The sequence below is a fragment of the Argentina silus genome, assembly GCF_951799395.1.
Source record: "Argentina silus genome assembly, chromosome: 3".
NCBI classification, from domain to species: Eukaryota; Metazoa; Chordata; class Actinopteri; order Argentiniformes; family Argentinidae; genus Argentina; species Argentina silus.
In genome coordinates this window covers 6,042,962-6,067,961 of record NC_139657.1, presented here as the reverse complement: position 1 = coordinate 6,067,961, position 25,000 = coordinate 6,042,962, and the positions used below count along the sequence as shown (strand labels likewise).

Here is a 25,000-nt window from a genome sequence, read left to right as displayed (position 1 = left end):
CTACTGCCCCTTCCAGGATAATTTCTACCCCACAATTGAAGACTCTTGTACATAGGAAAGTGTTTTGTATAAATAAGTACTATTTTCGACATCTCCAGAAGAAACCAGGGCACAATGTAAACTTTGTTTAAAGTTTTAACTTGAGACAGGAGAGGATGAAAATAAAACTATAGAAAACTATATAAGAACACTGCTTTAACGACTTAATTTTTTAACTTGCCAGAGTGGATCATGTATGGGGTTCAGTACGGTGGCCCAGAGGTGCAAAGACTGTCTTTCTTAGAGTAAACACTATCTTCTTTTCACACATGCATTTTTAAGTGGAATTCAATTCCTACAATGTGCTCACTTGTTTTCAGAAAGAGAGGCTATTTTTTTAAATGCTCTCTCTTTTATTAAAGAAAAGCTATATTTACATAAAAATAATCGTGTTTTATTAACAATAGCAATTTTTGGAAGATAAATGGAGAGCTACTTTGAAAGAAACATAGCAACTGCTTACAAAAAAAAAGAATATAATCAAACAAAATGTTATCTTTTCTTTTAAAAAGGTACTTTTAATAAAACAAGATTATTTAAATAGAGATAATAAAGATATTTTTTAATAAAAGAGAGAGCATTTAAAAACATCCTCTTTGTTTGAAAACAAGTGAGGTAATTGTCATGAAATATAGCATGTTACTTAAAAAAAACAGCATGTCTGAAAAGAAGATCGTGGCCATGTCCAAGAGTTCATACTACAACGAAAATGTAGTATTAGTAGTATTTAATACTCAAAATGCCAGGTTGGCATACTAGATTTGCATGTCCATTTCCATGTAGTATGAATTCACAGCACACCATTCAGGAAGTCCTTTCTGATTTTAGTCAATTAAATGGAGCAGGTAAGGGAGGCGGGCAGTAGCAAAATTTAACCAATTACCATGAACAACATGGTTGAGCTACAGAATGAATGATGTGTAGTATGTTGAAATGTGTCGCTTACTGAATACATCTTGCTAAACAGTTGGCTCTAAATAGTATGTAGTATGGTTAGTATGCAGTATATACGTTAAGTAATCAGTAGGCAGTATGAACTTTCGGACATGACCATTGTTTGCCCAAAGTAAAGTCTTGGCCCTCTGGGCCACCCATAGTACACAGTTGGTTCCTCTTTTTCAAAATGTTTTTGTTGAATTCTCTTTTTTATTTTGCCACAGATTGCTTTATTTTGTTTTTGTGGGTTTTTTTATTATGTTTTTTTTTTTTTTTTGTGGGAGTTTCTATTGAAGACAAAAAGGCATTGCATGCTCTGAATATTTTGCTGGTTATAAAATAAAAAGGGAAATGGAGCGAAAAATAAACTATATTAAAAAGGGGGGGGATTTTAAATGCAGAGGGAGTCCCTACACTTTTATGGAACAGTTGCTTAAATTTGCAAATGCTTGTGTTTAACTCTACAGGTTTTTTTTTTCTATGAAAACGAACAAAAACAGAAAAAAGAGTACTCCAACACCTTGTGCAATAAAGCTATCTTTCTATGAGTCATGAGTCTGCCTTATTATATGGATCCAGAAATGGGAGATGATACAAGCCTCAGACAATTCGGGAAGATCAAACTAGTATGTCAAATGTGAACTACGATGAACAATTCTGGGTGGTTTTGGTAAGGTTTTTCAATAACACTTTACCCTACATAACATACTAAATTATATAGGTACTATAACTCATTAATTGAGTCCATCCGAGTGCAAGGATAATAGTAGATGTGATTTCGGAAGGAAAATCGTTGTTTTTGTACGGCCCCTGATTTGAATAGGAATCACTTACACACTGTGTGTCCATAGACTTTCTATAGACAATTTATAATTTTGTAGAGTGACTGGGTGTATGTTGTCCCATCTACAGTTTTATTCCTCTCAGCCATTCAACTTTGTAGATTCTTGAGTAGTTTCTTTCCTCTCCATTTTCTCAGTTTGTATTGATTTCTATTAAAAGGTCTCAACGAGGTTACCGTAAAGGGTAGAATACATTATAACACAATTTAATGGTATGCTTCAAGTGTTGCCTGTTTTTAATTTGTAATGCATATGTTTACTAGTTGGAAATCTCCCCACCCTTTTTTGCAAGAACACTGATTTGGCACCAGAAAATCAACACTTTTGTATTCAGACACAGGAGGGCAGCTCGACACAATGATAACCAATCCATGTTTACTGAATGGTTTATTGAAGTTAGTTGGGTATGTGTGTATTTTGTTTAATATCGCAATGACAATCCATCTATTTCAACTTTGTATAATGATACATATTGCAATACTCCCAACACACACTCACACTGTTGACACACAGACACTTGTGCACTCACAATCACCCAAACGACAGAGTACAATCATCTTCACAGATGCAATAATAATGCATAATAATACATTAGTATATCAAGGATATTCAGTAACACAGTCTAAGTGTGCTACTTGGTCAGATTGGTCAGATATTGGTCAGATATTTGTTGTCAGTTGATCTCTAGGCTATTCATTACATACTGTACATGATGTAATGCAAGTTGGATAAATGTTTTGTCCTATTCTCTGTGGGGGATGTCTGTGTGTGTGTGTGTGTGTGTGTGTGTGTGTGTGTGTGTGTGTGTGTGTGTGTGTGTGTGTGTGTGTGTGTGTGTGTGTGTGTGTGTGTGTGTGCATACGTGTATGTTGTCTGTCTTGTCTGTCCGTCCTCTGCCTGTGTATCTGCCCATCTGTCCATCCCATCCATGCTTCCGTCCATCCATCCATCTCTTACCCCGCCCCCCCCCCTCCCTTGCGGAGCCTGTTGACGCCACTCTATTTGCACTCCTTCTGTTTCTTCTGTTGATACTTCCTGTATTGGTTTTGGATGGTGACAGCAGCCTTGTCCACGCTGCCGGAGGAGGAGGGGCTGAGAGGCCGAGTGCACTGGCCGTTACTGGCGCTGGAGTCTGGGCACGACAGAAGACAGGGGATAGCCAGAGAGGCATTGGCAACAGCCATCGTTGCGTTAGAGAATGTATCTGTATCAATGATTGAAGTTCAAGCACATATACGTTAGTCGGCCTTTGAGCAGACCCTCTGTTATATGGGTCGCTGTGAACTTAATCATTGTAGACCTGTTGGTTTTCCAGTGAACTGGTGTTACTTACTCTTTCTGTACACACCCATGCTGTTCCTCCGCATGCCATCGAACTGGAAGGACAAAAGAAGAGGACACGGACACACTTACTTTGGGTGGGTGTTTTTGGTTCTCCTTCACACATGCACGCACACAAACACACATACACAGATAGAGGGAGAGTGGGTTGTCTTGTGTGGAATAGCCCTGACAAGTCATTCTTAGAATGCCACCATACCTCTAGAGCCTGACTCACAGACATACAGCTACAGTATGTGTCGCAGTCTTTAGGGTGGGGGCATACTAAAGTTACAGTATGTGTCGCAGTCTTTAGGGTGGGGGCATACTAAAGTTACAGTATGTGTCGCAGTCTTTAGGGTGGGGGCATACTAAAGTTACAGTACGCTGGCAATGTCATTGGTGTTGTAGAGTCCTGATGTTGCCTGTGGCATTCATCGTCCACTGCAAAAATGTGCAAAATCCATGACACGGTGTAAATATATGGATCAAAATGGGTTGTTGAGGAACTCTAAATCAATCATTCTATCATGATAATGGGTTTGAAAAGGGTTAAAGAGTTATGCAATGTCACAATTTTGTCTCACAATGCGTGAGAATGACTTTGGCGCCCTCTCTAGCATTTCATTGGTAAGGCACACAAGAAGTCGAACTCAATTCTTTCAACTAGTTAATTCGACATACATTTTGATCAAGGTGTGCTAGAAACATGAAACGTCAAAATGCTTCTAATCCAGTACGCATCTCAAGCACAATATAGGTTTTCATAAGACATTGATATTTTCTTCCTATTAAATAACGAACAGACTCTGCAGGGGGAGCTCTGTACAGCCTTACGTCATTAAATCAAGTTGTCTCAACACATGTTCTGTACACACATCGGAAGGCTTGTGTGACCTCTAGCAGATGCACACTCCTTCCTCAGGCAGGGTAATATTAGCCCTCTGATGGTAAATCCCCTTAATGAGGATTACAGGTCACCTACTGGTGGAGGAAGAGGACTTGTCCTGTCTGTATTGCTGTCGTGTCTGTCTGTTATCATCCCTGCCTATGCCTGTCTATTTTTCTCTTTCTGTTTGTCTGTCTGTCTGTCTGTCTGCTTATGTGTCTCTCTTTTTCTGTTTGCCACCTTTCTTGCCTGCCTGCCTGTCTCTAAACAATGTAGCTCCATTTCTGAGGTCCTTCTCTGTCCCCGAGATGATTTTTTATTCACCAAAACTCAAAACTAATGTTCATTGGCACTTTTGTCTCGGCCCCCAACATTCCAGTTTGGAATTGCAGTTTCATGTTGTTGGTCATTTGCATAAAGCTAGTACCATACCACTCTTCCTAATTCGGGGCGAAGTTCAGTGAAAAGAGACCACGAGGATGAGGGGGGATTTCAAAATCATTACATTTCGTTAAGTCATGCATCACGCAAGATATTTGATATAGGCCGAGTGTAGCCTTGTCAAGATGTATATCATGCTATCTGTCAGTAATTACCAGGTTATATATTTTGTATGTATCTTCCTGCTGGAACATGTGACCAATGCCTGGATGGAAGTTGAGTCAAGAAAGCCAAGCTATGCAGCGGGTGAGGCTGTGACTTAGACTGTGGTTTAGGCACCAGCGGCTCAATGTGTCAGTCACAACAGATCAAAAAGGAGATAATCTGAAATGACTTCACTTGTGAAACCGTTGCATGAATGTTTACTATATGTTTACTATAGGTTATTGTTTCCGAATTAGCTACTACCTGGTTTGTTTACATCCATAAGTACCGTGCTAGCACAAACATCTATCACTTGTGTTTACTAACGTGCATCTTAGCTTAGTAGCGCTAAGCACTATGGACATTGAAGGAGTTAATCATTCTGACATATTACTTTCTGGTCCGATAAAAGGCGTATTTGATGAATTTATTTTACATTTCCTTGCTATTTCGACAACAAAGACTAGTAATTAACTTTCTGACAATTGGTGAAATTTAAACAACATTGAATATGTTTGTTTGCAAAGACATCTGCAAACTTTATCAAAGTTGCCTAGACGAGTGTCTTTTTAGGGAAGTGAATAAACGTATGCATTTTATGTTTGATGGGTATGTTGTGGGTGTAAAGTGATCGGTAGAAAAAATCTACCTTACGATGGACGTTGCTGCTGTATAAGTGGTCTGAAGCACTAAAACCCTCAAGCTCCCAACAGGAGTCTGGCCAGACCCCAGATGGTACTTTTAGGGTGTAAAAAACGTATATATATTCCAAGCTTCCAATTCTTCACGAATTTGTAAGATTTTTTTTTATGTTTTCAATCTTGGGGTTTGGCCAGACCCCTGTTGGTAAACAATGTATGCAAAATATGTTGATAGTTTTAGGGTTTAATTTAAGTTTTGAAGTGCAACGAGGGTTTTGGGAAACAGCCAAGATTTCACAATGTATTGCTATCTTTTTGAAACATGTCTCTTATGTCGAGAAAATATGAATATCAAAGGTTAAACATGCTTTGTAAACAAAAAGCCGTCTCTACTATAAGGCATAACTTCAGACTATATATTTTGTGACACTTATGCCTATTAACAAAATGGGTCAACTCTGTTGATGATCACAACCCCCTTGAGTTTTTTTAAATGTTTATTATGAGCACGACATCCAACCACTGTGGCTTTAAGCCCTTATCTACCTTACAGAGTTCATGTGGGAGAGGTGAGATGAGGACAGAGGGTTGATGATAGGAACAGGGGTGAAGAGAAGAAGTTGATTCTGAGAGGGGTTCATGTAGAAGGTGCAGGTGTTGTTGGAATTGTATAATATTCTATGGGCCTCTCACCTTTCCCCTAGTGAAACATCATTCGTATCCAGTACACAACGCAGAGACATAACACCAGATGCTGGGGAAAGTGGGCCCTGCAATTCCATTGCAAGTCTATATATTTTAGTCTATATACAGAGAGAGAGATAACCTGCTAGCCTGAAATATCATTTCTTTGTAACATCGAATAAAGTACCCTCTCCAAAAGACGTAGACCCTCAGATCTCTTTATTTCATCTCATTGCAAACCTGAAAACTATTGTGTTGCTGCGGAAGAAATTACACAACTATCTAACAGTGTTATACGTGACACGTGTGTGCATGTGCGTGTGTGGGTGTGTGTTCATGTTTGCGTGTGTGTGTTCATGTTTGCGTGTGTGTGTGCATGTGTGTGTGTGTGTGTGTGTGTGTGTGTGTGTGTGTGTGTGTGTGTGTGTGTGTGTGTGCGTGTGTGTGTGTGTGTGTTCATCTTTGCGTGTGTGTGTGTGTGTGTGAGATCAGATGGTGATCTCCGGGTTGTTTACAGCACTGACCTCATCTGCTCTGCTGCTGCTCCTCCGGCTGCGAGACACACAGTGCACCTGCCAGGGCAGAGGCTGGGACACGATGTAAGGCAAAGGATCCTGGCGCACCCACTTCACTCCTAACTGGGAGAGAGAAATTAAAGATTACAGGTGTATGTGTGTGTGAGGGAGAGAGAGAGAGAGAAAGAACATTCATCCAGGCCTTCTAGGATCATATTTGTTCACTTTCTTCATTTTATAGAATTTGCAAAAGTCTAACTTCTACAGTGCTTTCTTACAAAATCTATGTTTAATAACAAAACTATCCAGCTAACTAAGTGTACTTGATACAATTAGATTCTCTCGAGAAAAAAAAAATCTTACAACCAATAGGGATATCCTGCATTTGTTTTGAAATTATATTTTGCGTTGAGTTTCTTAACATTGCATATGCCTAAGGTTAGGAAACAAAAGCTAAATAAGAATGTATAATTGACATAGTACACAGGAGCATTGCATTAGTCGCTATACAGGACACCGCAGGAACGACTCCTGAAGAGCACTTTGGACGGCATTTGATATTGTCACTTTTATTTATTTTCTTGTTTTTTCTGGTCTAAAAGCTATCTATGGCATTTAAGATGTTTAACAAAGATACACTGAAGTCACATAGAATGTAATGTAAGTTGCTTTGGATAAATGGCATATATTGAATGAATAGGAAAGAAAACACTTAAGATGTAAGATCATTTAAATGCATTTGTTCCTATTTGATTGTTTTTTTATTTGATAAACAATTGCTCAATCATATTCATCAACAGATGTCTTCTTACCGACTCAACCGCTCGAACCATCATGTACATAGCTGTTAGCATGGTGACCAACATCGTGGCGACGATTGCTTTGAGTCGGTGTCAGTCCTGTGTTTTAATATCTCCTCTCTATCTTCTTTCCTCAGTCCAGCTGTGAAAGTGTGTAGAAAGAGTGTAGTGTCCGGTACACTGGGACAGGTCTGAGCAACCAGAAGATCAGCGTAGAGTGAGGGAGGGCTGCTTTGTGGGAATAGCCCTACACACACACACACAAACACACAACCGCCTACACATACACAAACACACACTCACACACACCCTTCAATCCATGTTCTCTGCCTCAGTCATCCACTCTCTGACATGGCAGACTAAGACCATTAAAGAGCTTTGTGGTACAGAAATAGAGAGCCAGTAATCGTTTCCTCTGCGCACAAAGTTTATCCTTCAGGGGTGCCGCTTTCACCTCCCTGACGTCAAGAAAGCTCTACACACACACACACGCACGCACGCACGCACGCACACACACACACACACACACACACACACACACACACATACAGGTAGTACAGAAGCATAGGTTCATGGGTCATAGGCGCCAGAAGTCTGTGGGTGGGCCCTGGTCAACTTTTGCTTCTTTAAAAATAAAAAAGACGCAGTTACTAAACAAGGAGTTGTTTAGTGCTTTGGAATTCTTGACTCCTTCAGTAAGCGTCACTTTTACTTTGAAATAAGCACAAGTTGATCAAAGGCCCACCTACAGTACAGACACTTCCAGGGGAAACACAATGGAGCCTTGACAAAGATACCACTGCGGTGGTTGCAAAACCCATGGATGAGCTCTCTGGAAATGCAATTGTTGTTGAATGGGAGCTTCACCTCAGCTGCCTCCTCATGACCCTTAATTAGGAAGCCGGGCTGAGAGTCAACCAACATGGATTTCTAGGTAAGGAATGCAGACTGGCTGCATCAAGACAAATAGGGGAGTAATGTGAACAATTTGATTCTAATCATCACATCTAGATCTATCTCACATAGATCAGTGTGCGTCATGTTGTCACTGGAGTCACCTTTGACCCTCGCCAATCAGCCTGTTGTAATCTTACTCGCTGGTGTCTGTGTGCCGCTAATCCGGTCAGGTCTATTGTGTTACAGTAGGGTTGTTATCAAGTTTGAGCTCTAGATATACAATACAATACAATACAATACAATACAATACAATAACCTATTTTTTCCTGTGAGGGAACTTCTTTTGTGGAGTGGTAGGCTACAAACAAGTGGCAGCACTATCCAGTATCTATATCACCTGTCTCTATTACAGCGCCAAGAAAACACTAATAAACAAACACATAGAGCAATTAAGACAGTAGACTGCAACTGGCTATGAGGTTGGGAGGTGGAGTTGAGGCATTACATATGTAAATATGTCACTTGCTACTCTTGCCAAACCAGTTAAAATTAAAGATGGCTTTTCCTGATGTGCATTTTTTTATGTCTGTCTTCATTTGTGTGCGTACGCATTTTGGTTTCTGTATTATAAATTATGACGTATGATATGTCGTGCAGGAATGTGTTATCAACACAAAGCACAGGTATAAAAGTTCCCCTTCAGAGAGAGATAGAGAGAGTTGCTCCTTCATGGCCAACCTGTTCTGGTTATATCTATTCTCCTGTTCCTCCACCAGTTGTGTGAGGAAGGATACATTACAGGTAAGCACTCATTTTCATATGAAAACCATTTTATATTAAATGAACTCTCTAAACAACTAGAGGTGTGAACCATGATTCTGGCTTTGCTTTAGATAAACTCTCTGTCTCTGGTTATCCTAACAAACAGTCAGAGCTGGTAACCAAGGCTATTGCAGATGTTTCTTCATTAAACTTTAACACATATTTTGAATCATAGAATAACATGTATACGATACAGGACATACATTATAAATTATAGTTAGTTATCAATCGTTTTGGAATTTTTGACACTGTTTTGTTCAACCTTGGAAAATAAGAAAATATATTCACAAAGGCAATAGTCTATATATCATTAGTAACCTCCCTATATTCAGAAGAAGGTGGAGGTGGATTTCCATTTGATTTCATTCCAATTCTTGGATGGCTAATGAGGAACTTAGGAAATCCTAAGGACACTTAGGATCCAGACAGACATAGCGACTCTGGATGTTCTTGCATGGACTGTCCATCCATTCTTGTTGGCTACTGCATTTCTGGGTCATTGTTTGATCATCTCTCTGAAGGCACAAGTACAGATTAACTCTAGTCTCTTGGCTATGTGTGAAGCGTAGTACTTTATCCAATTAATGAGATATTTAAGAGGACAGTCACCTCTATATTGCCTGCCTGTTGTCTAACTGTATCTCTATCTCAGGGTCTTAACCTACTCTTAACCTACTGTATGAATGAATATTTTATGAATGAATTCATTAATTAATTTTATGAATTCATTAATTATTTTGTGTCCAGTTGTGTTAAGACACCAACAATCCCTCACAGGAGTATGTAGACACAATAAACTAAACATAATACAAATAACACATTCCAGTGATCAGCACACTGTCCCCAGAAAAGAGTATGAAAAAAATCTAAAATAAAAAGCAAAAACACATGATTAGATTTGCGTGACTAGTATATCAAATGTCAATAACACATGACCCTATCCAGGGGACCAGCTCATACACTTGTTCATCAATGTAACCTCGACACATACCATACTCCTAGACCTTTAATAATATTATACTAGACTGTTATACTCGACTGATCAGGTGAGCGTAGATGATAGCTAAACTGAGTGGTGTCGTTGTGTTACTTCGTGGCGTGTGGGTTTAATGCTGTGATTATTGAAGTGCACAAGGGGAAGAGAGTCCAGTCCTGCTCTAATGAGCCGTTTCAGAGAGATAAAGAAGACAGGAAAAACCTGCTGAGTAGGTTCCACACAGAGCCTCAGTGACATCCTAATCTAATCTAAAAAAATTGGCCAACAAAGGACCGAGGGCAGAGTGACAGAGGCAGCTTAGCTCACCTCATAACCTCCTGTCCTATTAGAAATGTCCAAGTGGTGTTTGAATCGGATACATTGACCCAATGTCAGATAAACCTCTTAATGAGATTGTATCCCACATGAAATCTCCCTCTTGTTCACTAGATGTCGTGATGTAGACCATCATTCATCAAAACACTGAGCATTTTGATCTTCACCATGCATCGTCTATGGGCACGTGAATGCAATATTTTGCAATTTAATAAAAACTGTATTACCTATGAACTTATCTCGGTTGTGATGTTATGCTCCTGGGACATAACCTGATGCTCCTGGGACATAACCCGAAAGCTTAATTGATTGTGTAGAAATTGCTGTAAGTCTGACTAGAAAACTGTCTTAATGTTTATGCTAATTTTTTAAGGTACCTGGTAAATGAAAATGGTTGAACTAATTGTTACAATATTTAGGGGAGTGTGTAGACAATAGCATGGTGAGCAGAGATACAAAATGGCATACAAATCGATGGTCAAACGGCTGAGAAATGAGTGAAGGCGATTTGGCATTTTCAATGGTAGGCATAACCAAGCCATAACTAACTAACTAACTCTAACTAACTATAAATAACTAACTCTGATCGGCCAATGTTCAGTACTTTGTCACTGTTCAGTACTTTGCTACAGTATGCCAACAGACACACACACACAAATATTAGGGTTCCTTTTCAAAGAATAATACAAGGTGGGAATAATGAACCATTGTCTTCACTCCCTATTAGGAGAACTCACAGGGCACTAACACTGTGCTTTCCCTTAGTCATCCCAGACACATCACCGACTACCTGGTACACATCCAGCCCTACCATGTCTGTGAACCGCAGGATCTCCAAAAAACGTTTAAGCAGCAAGAAGAAGAGTAAGTCCACAAGTTCAGGATGGGATGGCTCTTTTAGACTGAAGGTTTCAAAAATGTATTATGAGACATATTAACTAAGGTTATACACCAGTTTGCACTACTATCCTCATGAGCTAATATAATGCTTTTGATTGAGCTTGATACTGATATTATTTATATGATTATCATTTACTGACTGATGTTTCCATGTTTCAGAGATTCAAGTGGACAATGCCCAGAAGGAGGTTCTGTTTAAACTGGGCCTAGAGGCCTTCTGGACTAAACCACTGGATCAGGCAGCCATGCTGGATATCAGCACCTGGAGTCTGGAAAACCAACCCCCCCTGGTGGCTAAATACCTCCCCCGCACCTTCCTCCAGCAGCTCTGGCTGCTCAACCCCAAAGCCCGAAGCCCTTGCTGCCAAGCCCCCCCTGATGACTTCACTGATACCCCTGGAAATGATACCTTTCCTGGGCTGGGCAAGGACTCTCAGTGTCCCGTCAACCCCCTGGATCTGGTGACGGCCGTATACATGTCTGCCAACAGCTTCCTGCAGCAGGAGATGACTCTACGCATGGTGCAGTGCCAGTTTGCTGTGCCACTCCTGCTGCCTCCCATGAACCCAGACCAGCAGGGATGCTTCCTCCTTTGGCCTCTGAGGGGTGTGGTGGGCCAGTGGAGGCAATATTCCCCAGCAGGTACCAGTGGGGTACTGGAGGGGGACTTGGCCAGCACTCAGATGCCATTGATTTCTTGTGTTAAGCTCGGCCACTGCAGTGTATCCAAGTCACACATGCTGAACCAAATCATGGGTGGCCCACAGCGACCCAGGGAGTGCTTTCTCCATCGGGGAATGGATGGAGGTCAGCTGCCTCACACGCTCTCCAACGGTCTTGTGGAGTTATGTTGGTACCTCCCTTCTGGGGATACCAGCCGAGACGTTTTCCCTCAGCCCATCGCGATTGCTAACCTCCGTGGTGACGCCGCTGCACATGAGAAACAACTCAGCCTCCTCTGCCGCGCCTCATCAGCAGTCGTTGTGTTCTGTGGGAACATTCAGGAGAAGGAACGACACCTGCTTGCCTCCTGGAAGAGCGTGGCCAGCCAGATCATTCTCATAGACCTCTCTGATCCTATAGAGGAGGTTGAGAAGGATGGTAATGGGGTCACTATTGAGAATTTAGGAGAGTATCTAGTTCTACCTGAGGGTGCAGTTCTGTCTGGGTGTGGCATTAGTGAGGACGAACTAGCAGATAGTCTGAAAGAGGCCCTGAATAACCTAATGCCAGAAAAGCTGAGCTCTGTGACCTTAGAGGCTGCATCAAGTGTAGCTGAGGAGCTAGGCCTGAGTGTAGATGAGGGAGAGGTGTGTAGGAAGGCATTGGCGCAGGTTGAGGAAGTGCTTAGGGGACTAGAGGTGGGTGCAGCCCAATATAGGGAGCAGCAGTTGCCTTTACAGGGGGCTGTGTGGAAAAGGCTGGCAGAGGTAGAGAAAGAGAAGAGCCGGCAGAAAGATGCAGGAGAGGATGTAAACCAGCAACTGCAAACAGAAAAGCAAAGTCTCCTCCAAAAGCTGGGAAGCTACAAGATGACTGTAGCCATGACGATCTTCATCGATGCCCTCTGCACTGCAGACAAGATGGAGAGAGCCTATTTTCTCAGCTGGATGAGGCTGAGGCTAGAAGCAAAGCAGCAAAGGCAACATTCACTTGTAGAATCTGAAGGTAAAATAGTGAATGGAATCAACAATGAGCCTGAAGAAGAAGCTGTGAAGGAAGCTATCGAGGAGCCTGGAGAAAAAGATGACAACAGTTTCACCACAGGCTCAACAGTGGAGGAGGTGAAACAGGAACCTGAGGAACAGCATCTGGAGTTGGAGCCTTCTTTTGTTGGCCTGGAGCACTTCCTGCGTGAAATGGGTCTGATCTTTGAACTGACCCACAGCAGCTCCAGCAGCGGGTACAACAACGTCCTGCGCCTCCCCAGTGTTGCCACAGACCTGCTTCTCTACGGTGTCCCCCTAGAGCTCCTGGACGGTGATGCGTCCGCTGTGCCCCAATGCTGGGTGGGCTGCGTCTTGGCCGACTTAAACCGCCGGCTGCAGCCAGAGGGTGTCAGGTTCCGCGTGGTGACAACATTTGGAGTCCGTGGCGCCAGGAACGCTGAGGTGTTCTCTGCCCTGTTTGGGGTGAACTTCCCCAAAGAACGGAGACGGTGCACCAGAGGGGCATACATGCTGGCATTGAGCCTCCCAGACAACCTGAAGAAGGACATGGAATGTGATTTCCTGCTGATGGTTGATGTTGAGGGACTCTGCCCTCCAGGAATGGCTAAGCAAGGGGACACTCTGGAGCATGACAATGAAATGGCTACTCTGGTCACAGGATTGAGTGACATCATGTTGCACAGCATGCCCCCAGATGGGGACACTAAAATGCAGACCACCCTGGCGGTGACAGTGAATGCTCTCCTTCGTGCCAGAGAATCAGGTGCCATGCCCATATGCCAGCTCCTGACCCAGGGCATAGGACTGGACAGTAAGCTGCTGTCCTTACAGCTCAAACGTGTCATTCAGATCCTAGAGACAGAGGCTGACGAAGCACCAGCTGCACCTGAGCATAAAAACTCCACAGAGAAAGTCAATAGCAGCATCCCTTGCCTGATTGGGCCTTGGCAGAACACCTCTCTCTCTGTCCCGGTTGACAAAGAGTACAGCAAGGCCATTCTGGAGTTGAAGCAGAGCCTATTTCAGGCACTGACAAAGTGTGCAGCCAAGTCGAAAGCCACCGGTCTGTCAGAGTTCACTGTCCGCCTGTGTGGTGTATGGGAGACCGTGCAAGGGGAGACTTTATCCATTGGGTTTAGGAATACCGAAGTGGCTGAGGCCTTCTGTATGCTCTGCACGGAGCTCTCTCAGTGGGAGAAGATTCTGACAGAACACTTGGAGAGCTGGTTCTCAGGTGCTCAGGAGCGAATTATCACCTGCAAGGTGTTGGCATTGGAGAGGGGAGATAAAGCCAATCCTCTGGATGTGTTGAAGGAGGAAGCCAGGACAGAGGTCAAAGCAGAGGTGGACAAAATCCGATCTAGACTGGTGGAGTACTTGAAGAAGGATGACCTTCACATAACATACATTGAGACATACAAGCCAAACTTTTTAAACTATCTGAACACACTCCAGGAGCAGATGATCCATGAGGTGACTGAAAAACTAGAGTCTGCCACAGAGAATCACTACTCCACCACTAAGCTGAAAAGCTTTCAGACAGTCTTAGAGGCCAAACAGGAGACCAAGCTTCACTCACTGGTGGAGAGCTGCAAGATCAACAACTCTGTTCTCGGTGACAATCAGCTAGAAGAGGACTTTGAGACTGTGTGGTCTGACACACTGTCCAACTTTGATTTTAGACCTTCAGAGAAAGAAGACATCACCACTAGGGTGACTGAAGTACTGAAAAAGAACCTCACCAGTCGTGGACTACTAAAACACTTGAAGAAGCTTGATGATGTGTGCAAAGATAACACAACATACTTTATTGTTTACGATGAGCATTTTGGCTACCGCAGCAGGTTAAAGCATATGTTTGAGGAGAACAACAGGTTGCAGAAGTTAGAGGCTCATCGCTTAGTCTCCAGAATTATAAAAGAGTACAATGGGTTTTTGGCAGAGAAATCAGCTGAAATAGCAGACTTCTCAGACAGCTACATCACTGAGCTGCTAAAAAACATTGACAAGGCGTTAAGGGCAAAACCTATGGAAATCAGGTCTGCGTTCGAGGTGGATCTAAAAGTCTACCTCTGTAGTCATGCATGTTGTGATTTCCAGGAGATGCATGACCGCTATGCCAGGGACCGAGACTTCCTGGTGTATCTCAATGGAACCAAGAACAGGTGCCTTGGGGAGTTTGTCTACCAGTTCCGCAAGAGGGACCAATGTCAAAGGGTGGCCCGGGCCTTCATAACCATGGTCTTTAAACCGGCAGCCCTGGATTATATCTACAGGCCCCTGGGGAACTGTATCATGGAAGAGATGGTTAGCAGTGAGAACACGCAGTACCTCTCCCCTCAGGCCTTCAACCGCAGCCTCCTGGAGGAACTGATGCAGGAGGACAGCTTTGAGAGCTTCCTGGAGTACCTGCTCTCCTACAACAGCTTCAGCCTCAAGAGGATCCAGGACAGGGTAGTGGGGCACATCACAGGCTCCGCCATGCTAGAAGAGTGGAGGCAGCAGCGCCTGGGGGAAATCGTAGGCAAGATGGCAGCGGCCATCAGCCAGACATCAGAGGGTGTGAGCGGGGTGCAGAGTGATACCAAACTGCTGCTGGAGAAGGTGTGTCTCGCTTTGGAGGCGGATGGAGATGTGACAGTCAGCCAGGACCCTTTACAGGGGCCAATCTTTCATATTACTACTGAATGGGACCGCTTTGTCACCTGCCTGCTGGAATCCCTGGCTGAGATGCGGCTGGCGCTAGCTCAGTTTTCCCAGAACAGTGTTGTTGCCGAGGTCCTACAGGCCCATCCCGGCATGCCCCAGAAAAGCCTCTTCAACAGGGTGAGAGGGTGTGGGAAGCAGTGCCCTTTCTGCAAGGCCCCCTGTGAAGCAGGCGAGAGTGACCATGAAGTGCACAGAGCTCTGCTCCACCGGCCCAAGGGCATGCTGTCCTACGCTTGCACAGACTCCTCCTCTCTCTCACATAGCACCTGCCCGTCTGATATGGCCAGAGAAAACCTGTTCCTCAACAAGGACACAGGGGGCCAGTCTCTCCCTTACAGAGAATACTACTCCCTCTACCCAGACTGGAGCATCCCCCCAGAGGACTCTGATAGCCAGAGGCACAGTGCCTACTGGAGGTGTGTGCCGTTTGTTTATGTTTGTTTTTTTGGCCCACCAACATCCCTCCTTTCTTAGATTATTATTCATGTTTTAGTATTGCACTGTTTTCAATTAGATGTGTTTCAACATATATCTATACTTTTCATTTGCAGGTACATACTGGTGAGGTTCAACAGCAGATTTGCCCAGGAGTACCAGCGGGAGCCTGCCCAGCTGCCTGAGGAATGGAAGAAGATCACACAGGAAGAGGCTCTAGAGAGCTTGAGAGAGGCTCTCCACACAGAGCAATGTTAACGGATACTGCTACAACACAATACCACCAATACTGTAAATGTTGATGGATTGTACACTGTTATAGAAAACATGCTGAGTGAGTGTGCACTGTTGTTGCATGCATACTAGCGGATTCATACTTATGACACATACTGATGATAAAGTGGATTGATGAGGGAGCACAGAGTTTCACAGCCACACAATACTTGCTGAGAGATTGTGTACTACTAAATAATACATGCCAGGAAGGAAACAGACACCCACATTACAATAAAAAAAAAAATGTCATGCCTCTTAGTGTCATGGATCCGTCTGACCACTGCGGGGGTGGCAGAGACCGCCCAAGAGACTAAATGACACTCAGGTGTTTTATTATTCTGTCTTGTTAAAACTTTCCTTTAGATAGGTGTGTTTTCAATTGTCTCTTTGTAGAAGCTTGATTTGTTTGCCATGTGCTTGTCTCATGTGTTAGATCCCTAGTCAAGGACTTTGTTATTTTCCCAAGTTTTCCTTTGTACCGTACATTTGAGACTTTTTCAGTGAAGTGATCTATTTTGATCTGCACCATCATTTCCTTGTCTTGCCTCATCTCTGCTCCTAGGTCCTACCTCGCCATGTCACAGTTAGGTTATAAATCAACCATTCCTGTGTTGGTTCATATACTGAATCAGACACATGGCTACGCCATTGCTTCTTCAGTGCAAATAAACTCCCCTTACAGCTGCCTTTCTCTTCCACCTGCAATATGCATATGCAAAGCTGCATGTTTATTTGCCCCATGTAGGCCATAATTAGGCAACGAAATTGCAGGTAATACTTAATTATTTTGTTGATCAAGCTTTTGAATGACACAGAAACACCCACACTAACCATAATCACGGCTTTTAGGACAAAGCTGTTCTGGGAATTTAATCAGAGCAAAATTGTGCTTCACAGCGATGCTTCAGAGAGCAAGTAAGATATCTAGAATGTTCAAATGTTGTCAATAAATACTTTTTCTGATAATAAGTACACTGGACAACCGGATAGATGAGAAAAATAAATATGGGGTAAAATGTCACTATAATGTCAATGAGGTCATGTGAAGCATGTGATTTTCATTATATTTGGATATGAAACTGCCTGACTTGCAACCCGAGCGTCGCTGGTTCGAATCGCAATTGACACTACTTTTTTAAACATAAACAAACATATTTTTTTGTGCTAATTCTGGTTGCTTATGCTAATATTTGCTAATGACTTCCTCGACAATTTACCCTAACGTTAAACACTCGAAGTTAATGCAAAATGCTGACTAACCGCCAAGCAATTCATAATTCACGTGGTCAAGTATACGTAAACATTCTGTGGCGTGAACAATCGGAAAATGCGTCCTTATCGCAAGAGATCAGGTTGGTTGATTTTCAGGGAAATGAGTGGACTAAATATGTCTCAAATATGTCTCTGATATGAGAAACATTACTGAGGCAGCATATTTTCACGTGTTAAAAGCAAAAACTGTACAGTAAATGCATTGAAAGAGCGTTATAATGACGGTGTCCCGTCAATCGTCCAGCAGTAATTAAACGAAGTTATTGCGGTCAGACTTTATATACGATGACGTCATAAAAGTTAGTCCCTGAATAGTTGGCATTTGCGGTTGATAAAGCAGAAATCAACAACTGCTCATTATTGTACACGACGTCGACGACGACGTAAGTCACTTTTCACTTCACTGTAATGGGCCTGTGCTGTTTGCGTTGGGTGTAAATGATAGAATCGTGTTCGAATTTCAATCTGATACTGTCTAAAAGTGTTGAATTGAAACACCTTAAATCAGTTTTTTATTCTATATTAAAAATTATGAACAATCATTACATTGATTAATCACTTGATAATTAATGAATTGATTGATTGAAGTATTATTTTAATCTAGATCATAATGATCATAATGATTCTTTTTTGCGATCTATCTGGCAGATTTTGAGTAGTATAGGGGAAATAGGCAGGTCGATCTGGATGCCAAAAAAGAAAACGGATCATTCTGATCCAGATTAAAAGGTTTGAAATATTGGGCCCTGATTATACACATCTCAATAGGTTTGAGATCGGGGACTGTATAGGCGTATATCTACGAAATAATATATTTTTTAAGAATTTAAAATACTCGAACAAATTGGAAATCATTCCTTACGCTGACTGTGATAAGTCGTTATGTTGAACTAAGAGCAATGAGCGCTCTATTCTTTTCATAGTCTTTGGCTGTGGAAATGTACACAAAACTCACAGTGAGCAAATGAATTATTAAGGAAATTGAGATTTTGTAAATCCTGAACATACTGGTGTAAAAATCGCAAACGACCACAGGAGAGCGGTGTAGTACAGTTCTTGACGCATGGACCGGGGTACCAGTCGCCACATGATAAATTGTAGGCCTGTAGAATATTATGATTATACAACTTGGCTGCTACGAACACTGTACAGTAAATGCATTGAAAGAGCGTTATAATGACGGTCTCCGGGTCAATCGTCCAGCAGTAGAATGAAACAAAGTTAATGCGTTCAGACTTTATATACGATGACGTCATAATAGTTATTCCCTATATAAAATAGTTGGCATTTGCGGTTAATAAAGCAGAAAACAGTAACTGATCATTTCTGTACAAGACTTCGACGACGAGGTAAGTCACGTTTCACTTCTTTGTGTTAGGTGTGAATGACGGTATCATCTTCGAATTTCAATCTGAAACTGTCTAAAAGTGCCAAACTGTACTTCCCTGTTTGTATGACATGGATGTGCAATGTATGTGTTGTTTATATGTCAAGTGTGTAATGCAGAGTGTTTCTTTTGTAAACAGACAATTTTCTCCTCTGGGACATTAAAGTTTATCCTATCCTAATGGATTGATCTTTTGACCTTCCTCTCCTCTTCCTCTCCTCTTCCTCTTCTCTTCAAACAGCTGTCACATCCAGATCTAAGGATGAAGTTGTCAAAGAAAATCGATCTTCTTCCCATCCTGGGGGCTGCTGCTTTGTCCATCACAGAGAAAGAGACTTCTACAAGGCAGGAGAAGCTACCCAAGAGGGCTCCCTCCTGCTTCCCTCTGGTGCCCTCTGTGGTCTTCGAGCCCCGTCCACCCACACAGGCCAGGCCCAAAGGGCGCAAAGCTTTGAAACTGCCTGAGATGGCCACCCCAGAGCCATCCTGCAAAACCTGGAGGCCCCAGTCCTCCAGGGTAAACACCGCCAACTTTCCGCTCTGCAGAAAGGCCCTGCCACTCTTGCATCAGAGCGGGACAGGTGAAATGGTCCCGGCCCCACCCATGACCTCACTCCCCAGAATTGAAGGCGTGGGCATCAGGACAGGTGAAATGGTCCCGGCCCCACCCAGGACCTCACTCCCCAGCATTGAAGGCGTGGGCATCAAGAACATAAAAGAAGTGCCACTGACCCCCACCCCACCTCCCACTGAGCGGATCAGGACCAGAAGGGTGTCGAGGCATGGCCGCAGGGGGTTCCTCTAAGCCCCACACCCGGCGCCCCCTTCCAGTCTGGGCGCCCCTTCCTCCACCCGCCAAGCCCCGCCATGGTAAGCAATTTCAGTGAGACACACACACACACACACACACACACACACACACACACACACACACACACACACACACACACTTCATTATTTTTTGTTGGCAATTTTTTATTCCGATGTTTTCAATGAATTCAAACACACAGTAGATTGCAGTCACATAGAACATATCAAAATTGCACACACAATCACACACACTCTTCACTCTCTCCAGACACAGACACATTTTACTCTTACACACTCAAACACACGCAAAGACATAGATTTCACTCCGAATCACATCATACACACTCTCTCACTCCCTTGGTATTGTTTTGGTTGTCTCTCTTTCTCCTCCCTCTTGCCAGGCCTCTGTCTCTGGCCTTTCTGTCTCTCTTCAGGCCAGAAGACTGAGCGGCGCCCTCTGGAGGGGGGATCCATTGTAAGGAGTGGAGCCATACCATCACGGGTCAGTCACCATCAGTGGCCTACTGTACCAGTCTACCTGCTCTACTTGATCTATTTCTACGGTTCACTCACATCAGCTCTACTTAGATCTGTGACTAAGTCATAACTAGCCCTATATGATCTGTTCTCACGTTGACGAGATATATCACCTCTACTTCATCTATTTCTATGCCCTAATAGCACTTTTTGTTTTGACAGGCAGGCCATCTGTAACGTCACCCCCCCAGGCTGCCCTGCTCCACTTCTACCTGCATACACTTCCCAGAGGGAACGACGACCAACACATCATCAGGCTTCAGCTACAGGTTCCCGTTAGGGCCTTCATGATTGTACTTCTGTGTTGTGCTCACCCTCTGAGGAAGTGAACATTAGCGGACCGCGACATGACACCCACCCTGGAAGTTGACTTCAGCCACACTGGCTGAAGTCAACTGTAAGCCAGCTCTCCAGGCTTTTACCGTCCGAGATTTGAAGAGAGACAAACGACCAGGTGGTATATGCATCTGATTCCAACACACACACACACACACACACACACACACACACACACACACACAGTCACACACATGCACCCCCCCACACACATACACCCTCACACATTAAAAGAGAGAGGGGTCCTGGCTGCCTCCACACACACGACTATGCAAACACACACACACACACACACGCATTAGTCCAAAACACACAAACGCTATGCCACCACCTTACCATACCACACAGAAGATATCCTACACACCATCTACAAAAAACTAAAGCTTACACACAGCGCCAGGAGAAGCCTGGGTGAATTGGACCCCCATACTCCAAGATAGCGGAATCCAAACACACACACACACACACACACACACACACACACACACAGATTACTCCAAAACGCACACACACACCATACAGGGTTACATTCATTGGCCTCGGTAGCCAGGAGGTTAACCACGTGAGCCAAGTGTCTGCACCCTCCACACATGACCGGAGGAGGAGACTACCATGATGTGCGCCTGAGGAACTCCCCTGGTGAGGGATGAATTGCACACTCGTGATGGTTAGTGTAATTCTCCTTTCTCAAGTTAGAATATTAATTGAGCCAACCAACAATTCACATTTTCGTTTTACAATGATCTTTGATCTTTTATTACACCACCAGGTTGCTTTTTTGGTCAATTTCTTTTAATATAACACACATTGCAGTTTCATTGAAAAATTATTCATATTGCTAGTCTCTCTCTGTGAGTCTTCTCCAGCTGTGAGACAACATGGCAGGCTTTGAGTGGGCTTTGTTTTGTTCTGTCACTGTCGTTCCTGAAGATGCCCGGTGTGAACCAATCGAAATTGGTGAAATTCAAGAAAGAGGCATTGTATGGTATAGTATGCTAGGAGCAGTGGGGAGCTGCCCCACATGAAGGTAAGTGGATTCCATGACAACCAGACTCTTTGGCAAAGAGTAGGAGGACGACATTATGATGTCCCAACGGCACCTCATGCTGTTCCATTATGTGGCTCCGAGAAAGGGGTCTTGTGGGGTACACGCCGCCCCACCCAACACATAAGCATGCAGACAACTTCCAGTGACTTGAAAGTGATGCCCAGAACGGTTTGGATATGGTTTGGCTCAGAGAGAAGGGTCTCACAACTGTCTGGTAAGTATGCCCAGAAGAACCATGGAGACACCTTCCAGTGACAGCATCACCAGTGGATGAGCCTGACTCGCCAACCTCTGAACCGAGCCTGTGATGACTGAACAGGTGTCAGAGCTGCCCCTCAAGCTGCCAGAAGGTTAGGAACAAGCAATCCAAACACTTCATGATGACTTAAAGATAGCTGAGAAGATCTTATTGGACAATCTAATCTGATAGAGTAAAGGTCTCTGTGTGTGCCCTGTCTTACCGTTTGTGTGTGTGTGTGTGTGTGTGTGTGTGTGTGTGTGTGTGTGTGTGTGTGTGTGTGTGTGTGTGTGTGCGTATGCGTGTGCGTGTGCGTGTATGTGTGTGTGTCTGCAGGTCAAGGTGAACTAGCTTTTGCAGACAGAAAAGAGGCAAAGCAACAGCTTCAGGCAAAAGGACAAAGAAGAGAGGACTACAATGACCTACACACACACACACACACACACACACACACACACACACACACAAAATGTGATTAGATGACTTGAAATAAAACATGTGATGAGATAAAACAAGTGTTCAATGGTGGTTACTCAAGTCAAACAGAGTAGGCAATTAATACCTTCCATTATGATTAAGATAGTTGGTGTCAAGATATACAGTCTGAACTGACTTGCATTTAAAAGTGATTTTCTAAATTGACAGAAATGAAGTGTGTTATCTAAATTGAACATGAAATTAATGATCTCTGCAACAAGCAGTTTGTTAAATAAAAGGTACACACAGGTAGACACAATCAAGTGAAAACATTTTGAAATATATATGCAGTATAAGTAAGTATATACTAAGTGTGTCCTATTTTGGAACAATAGTGTAGTAAATATATTAAAGTTGCATAGAAGTTTAACTAAAGCACTACGTTTAGTATATTAAGTGTATTTAGTTGTGTTAAATTGAGACACTTCTTTTGTACTTTAAGTGTACTTACTGCACTAAATGAAGAGGTGATTTGTAGGTAAATTAAATGTTCTTTTACATTGTGATTATAATATGTCGCCATCATATTTCAAATATACTTTAAATAGCATTAAAAGCTATTTCCATGTAGTATTCAGTATAATAGAAGTGTGTTTATAATATTTTACAATAATAATTATCTTTAATTATTTACAATAATTTCCAATAATAAATAATAATCAATTATTTGTAAAACGAGACCCCTCTGATGCTGACTGTCAACTGCCAATGTTAAGAAATTAATTTGCTACTCATGATAAAAACTGTTGGTTAACCAACATGGTATGATGCACATTCTACTGTGCAATATTTGTTTGTTTTTTTATCAACATCCTTTCACATATGTTTATACAATGTTTGGATTTAGACATTGCGGCATCTAACATTCTCCGTCATGACGTGATATACAACGATACAACCAAAAACCAATGGCGGTTTTTCAAAAATGCTTCACATTGATGTAAGCGGGGCGGAAATCAATTGAAACCAGACCACCATAAGTATAAAGATCTATATTGGGTTCTGTGTGAGAGGTTAGCGGTTAGCGGTTAGTTGTAATAGAAGACTGGCTCTTCAGAGAGGGGATGAAGTGTTGCTCTCTCTGAAGTGTTGCTCTCTCTGTCCTCTGCAGGTGAAGATGAGAGGATTGGCACCCAAAGCCCGACAGGATGACAAGGTGATAAGAGAGTTGGAGGGCTTTATCTTTCACTCACCCTCTCTTGCTCTCTTTGTGTCTCTTTACTCTCAACCTCTCTTATTCTCTTGTTCTGTCATTTCTCTCTCTCTCTCTCTCATTCTCTCATTCTCTCTCTCTCTCTCATTCTCTTGTTCTGTCATTTCTCTCTCTCTCTCTCTCTCTCTCTCATTCTCTCTCTCTCTCTCTCTCTCTCTCTCTCTCATTCTCTTGTTCTGTCATTTCTCTCTCTCTCTCTCTCTCTCTCTCTCATTCTCTTGTTCTGTCATTTCTCTCTCTCTCTCTCTCTCTCTCTCTCTCTCTCTCTCATTCTCTCTCTCTCTCTCTCTCTCTCTCTCTCTCTCTCATTCTCTTGTTCTGTCATTTCTCTCTCTCTCTCTCTCTCTCTCTCATTCTCTTGTTCTGTCATTTCTCTCTCTCTCATTCTCTCTCTCTCTCTCTCTCTCTCTCTCTCTCATCACTGCCCCCTCTCTTCTCCGCCTCTAAAACAACATCTCTGCATTCCACCCTGTCACCCTCTCATCCCTTACTTTTTCATTCGTGTCTTTGTTTATTTCCTCTTTCCGTCCCCCGTCCCCCGTCCCCCGTCCCCACACACAGGGTCATAGCCTTGCGATTACACCCAAGGTGGCAATGGGGTTAACGCAGTGTAAAAACTGATCTGTCCTGACAGTGTTTGAGTATGGGCATAGCCTCAGGCTAAAGAATAAACTCTACCGCGGGCATAGACATTTACTGAGACAGGAACACTTTTCATTTATAGTTGTATCTTAGGGCATCATCAAGGATGTGGGAGGGCAATAACGTCTGATGCTCAAAAACAAGTAGTAGTTTGGATAGCAGCTGAATGAGAGGAGTAGGGTGCAGTGGTAACAATATTACTTGGCACTTTCAATCTGAAAATGAAAAAGAAAAGCTGCACAAAGTGAAACTTTTTACCACGGAAGTGCCATAGTGTTTTGGGGGATTCTGTTTTGTATCCAGTTTGATACACTTTCCAAAATCCCTTATGAAATGTTCCTCTTAAAGTTGTAAAAAATAAAATTTAAAAAAAGAACCAGTGGTCCTGTTCTGTTGTGTGGTACACTGTACCTTCTGGAACCTTCCGAGGTCTGAACCTTCTCCCTGCCCTGCCTGCCCCGCCACTGACCTCAAAGTGAACTAATATACACACACTCACACATACACGGACACACAGGCATGGAGAGTGCGCACACAACGGACACACTCGGCACAGGCATGCATGCAGGGCATACCGAACAAACACACAGGCACATCACGTCTCACATATCTAACGGAACCGGCCACAGACATAGAGAATGTACACTCACCGAACACTTTATTAAGAACACCTGCACACCTTCTCATGGTGGAGGTGGTGTAATGTGGGGAATGTTTTCTTGGCATACTTTGGGCCTGTTAATACCAATCAATCATCGCTTGAATGCC

General features: G+C 43.0%; 2 protein-coding genes and 1 long non-coding RNA gene across 5 annotated transcripts; 2 read left to right on the top strand and 1 right to left on the bottom strand.

Annotated features, from left to right (window-relative positions):
• Positions 1-2,580: 2,580 nt before the first annotated feature.
• Positions 2,581-7,330, bottom strand: LOC310802651 (uncharacterized protein). Its single transcript, XM_083667136.1, has 4 exons — positions 7,264-7,330; positions 6,461-6,574; positions 3,151-3,193; positions 2,581-3,021 (listed from the first exon to the last, which is right to left on the bottom strand). The coding sequence occupies exons 1-4, from the start codon at positions 7,315-7,317 to the stop codon at positions 2,816-2,818; spliced, it is 417 nt and encodes a 138-aa protein (XP_083523262.1). The 5' UTR covers positions 7,318-7,330; the 3' UTR covers positions 2,581-2,815.
• Positions 7,331-8,862: 1,532 nt separating this feature from the next.
• gvin1l2 (GTPase, very large interferon inducible 1-like 2) lies at positions 8,863-16,956 on the top strand. Of its 3 annotated transcripts, none has more exons than XM_083666914.1 (4): positions 8,863-8,949; positions 11,048-11,146; positions 11,342-15,977; positions 16,113-16,956. In XM_083666914.1, exons 2-4 carry the CDS (start codon positions 11,095-11,097, stop codon positions 16,252-16,254), a joined length of 4,830 nt encoding a protein of 1,609 aa, XP_083523040.1. In that variant the 5' UTR covers positions 8,863-8,949; positions 11,048-11,094; the 3' UTR covers positions 16,255-16,956. The 3 variants fall into 3 exon arrangements, with proteins under 3 accessions (XP_083523040.1, XP_083523041.1, XP_083523039.1); XM_083666915.1 differs by having other exon boundaries at positions 11,010-11,146; XM_083666913.1 differs by lacking the exon at positions 8,863-8,949 and having other exon boundaries at positions 8,963-11,146.
• A 2,286-nt stretch (positions 16,957-19,242) lies between these two features.
• On the top strand, positions 19,243-22,302 carry LOC310801870. Its single transcript, XR_014554123.1, has 3 exons — positions 19,243-19,801; positions 20,143-20,243; positions 20,441-22,302. It is a non-coding gene; the product is annotated as an uncharacterized lncRNA (long non-coding RNA).
• Positions 22,303-25,000: the final 2,698 nt, after the last annotated feature.

Bases quoted from the DNA above. Each gene is read 5' to 3' on its own strand.
- LOC310802651 (XM_083667136.1), bottom strand. From the start codon at position 7,317: ATGTTGGTCACCATGCTAACAGCTATGTACATGATGGTTCGAGCGGTT. The intron at 6,575-7,263 runs GTAAGAAGACAT...TCTCTCTCCCAG, and splicing joins TGGTTCGAGCGGTTGAGTCG to TTAGGAGTGAAGTGGGTGCG. The intron at 3,022-3,150 runs GTAAGTAACACC...TCATTGATACAG, and splicing joins CATGGGTGTGTACAGAAAGA to ATACATTCTCTAACGCAACG.
- gvin1l2 (XM_083666913.1), top strand. From the start codon at position 10,876: ATGTTCAGTACTTTGTCACTGTTCAGTACTTTGCTACAGTATGCCAAC. The intron at 11,147-11,341 runs GTAAGTCCACAA...TCCATGTTTCAG, and splicing joins TTTAAGCAGCAAGAAGAAGA to AGATTCAAGTGGACAATGCC. The intron at 15,978-16,112 runs GTGTGTGCCGTT...TTTCATTTGCAG, and splicing joins AGGCACAGTGCCTACTGGAG to GTACATACTGGTGAGGTTCA.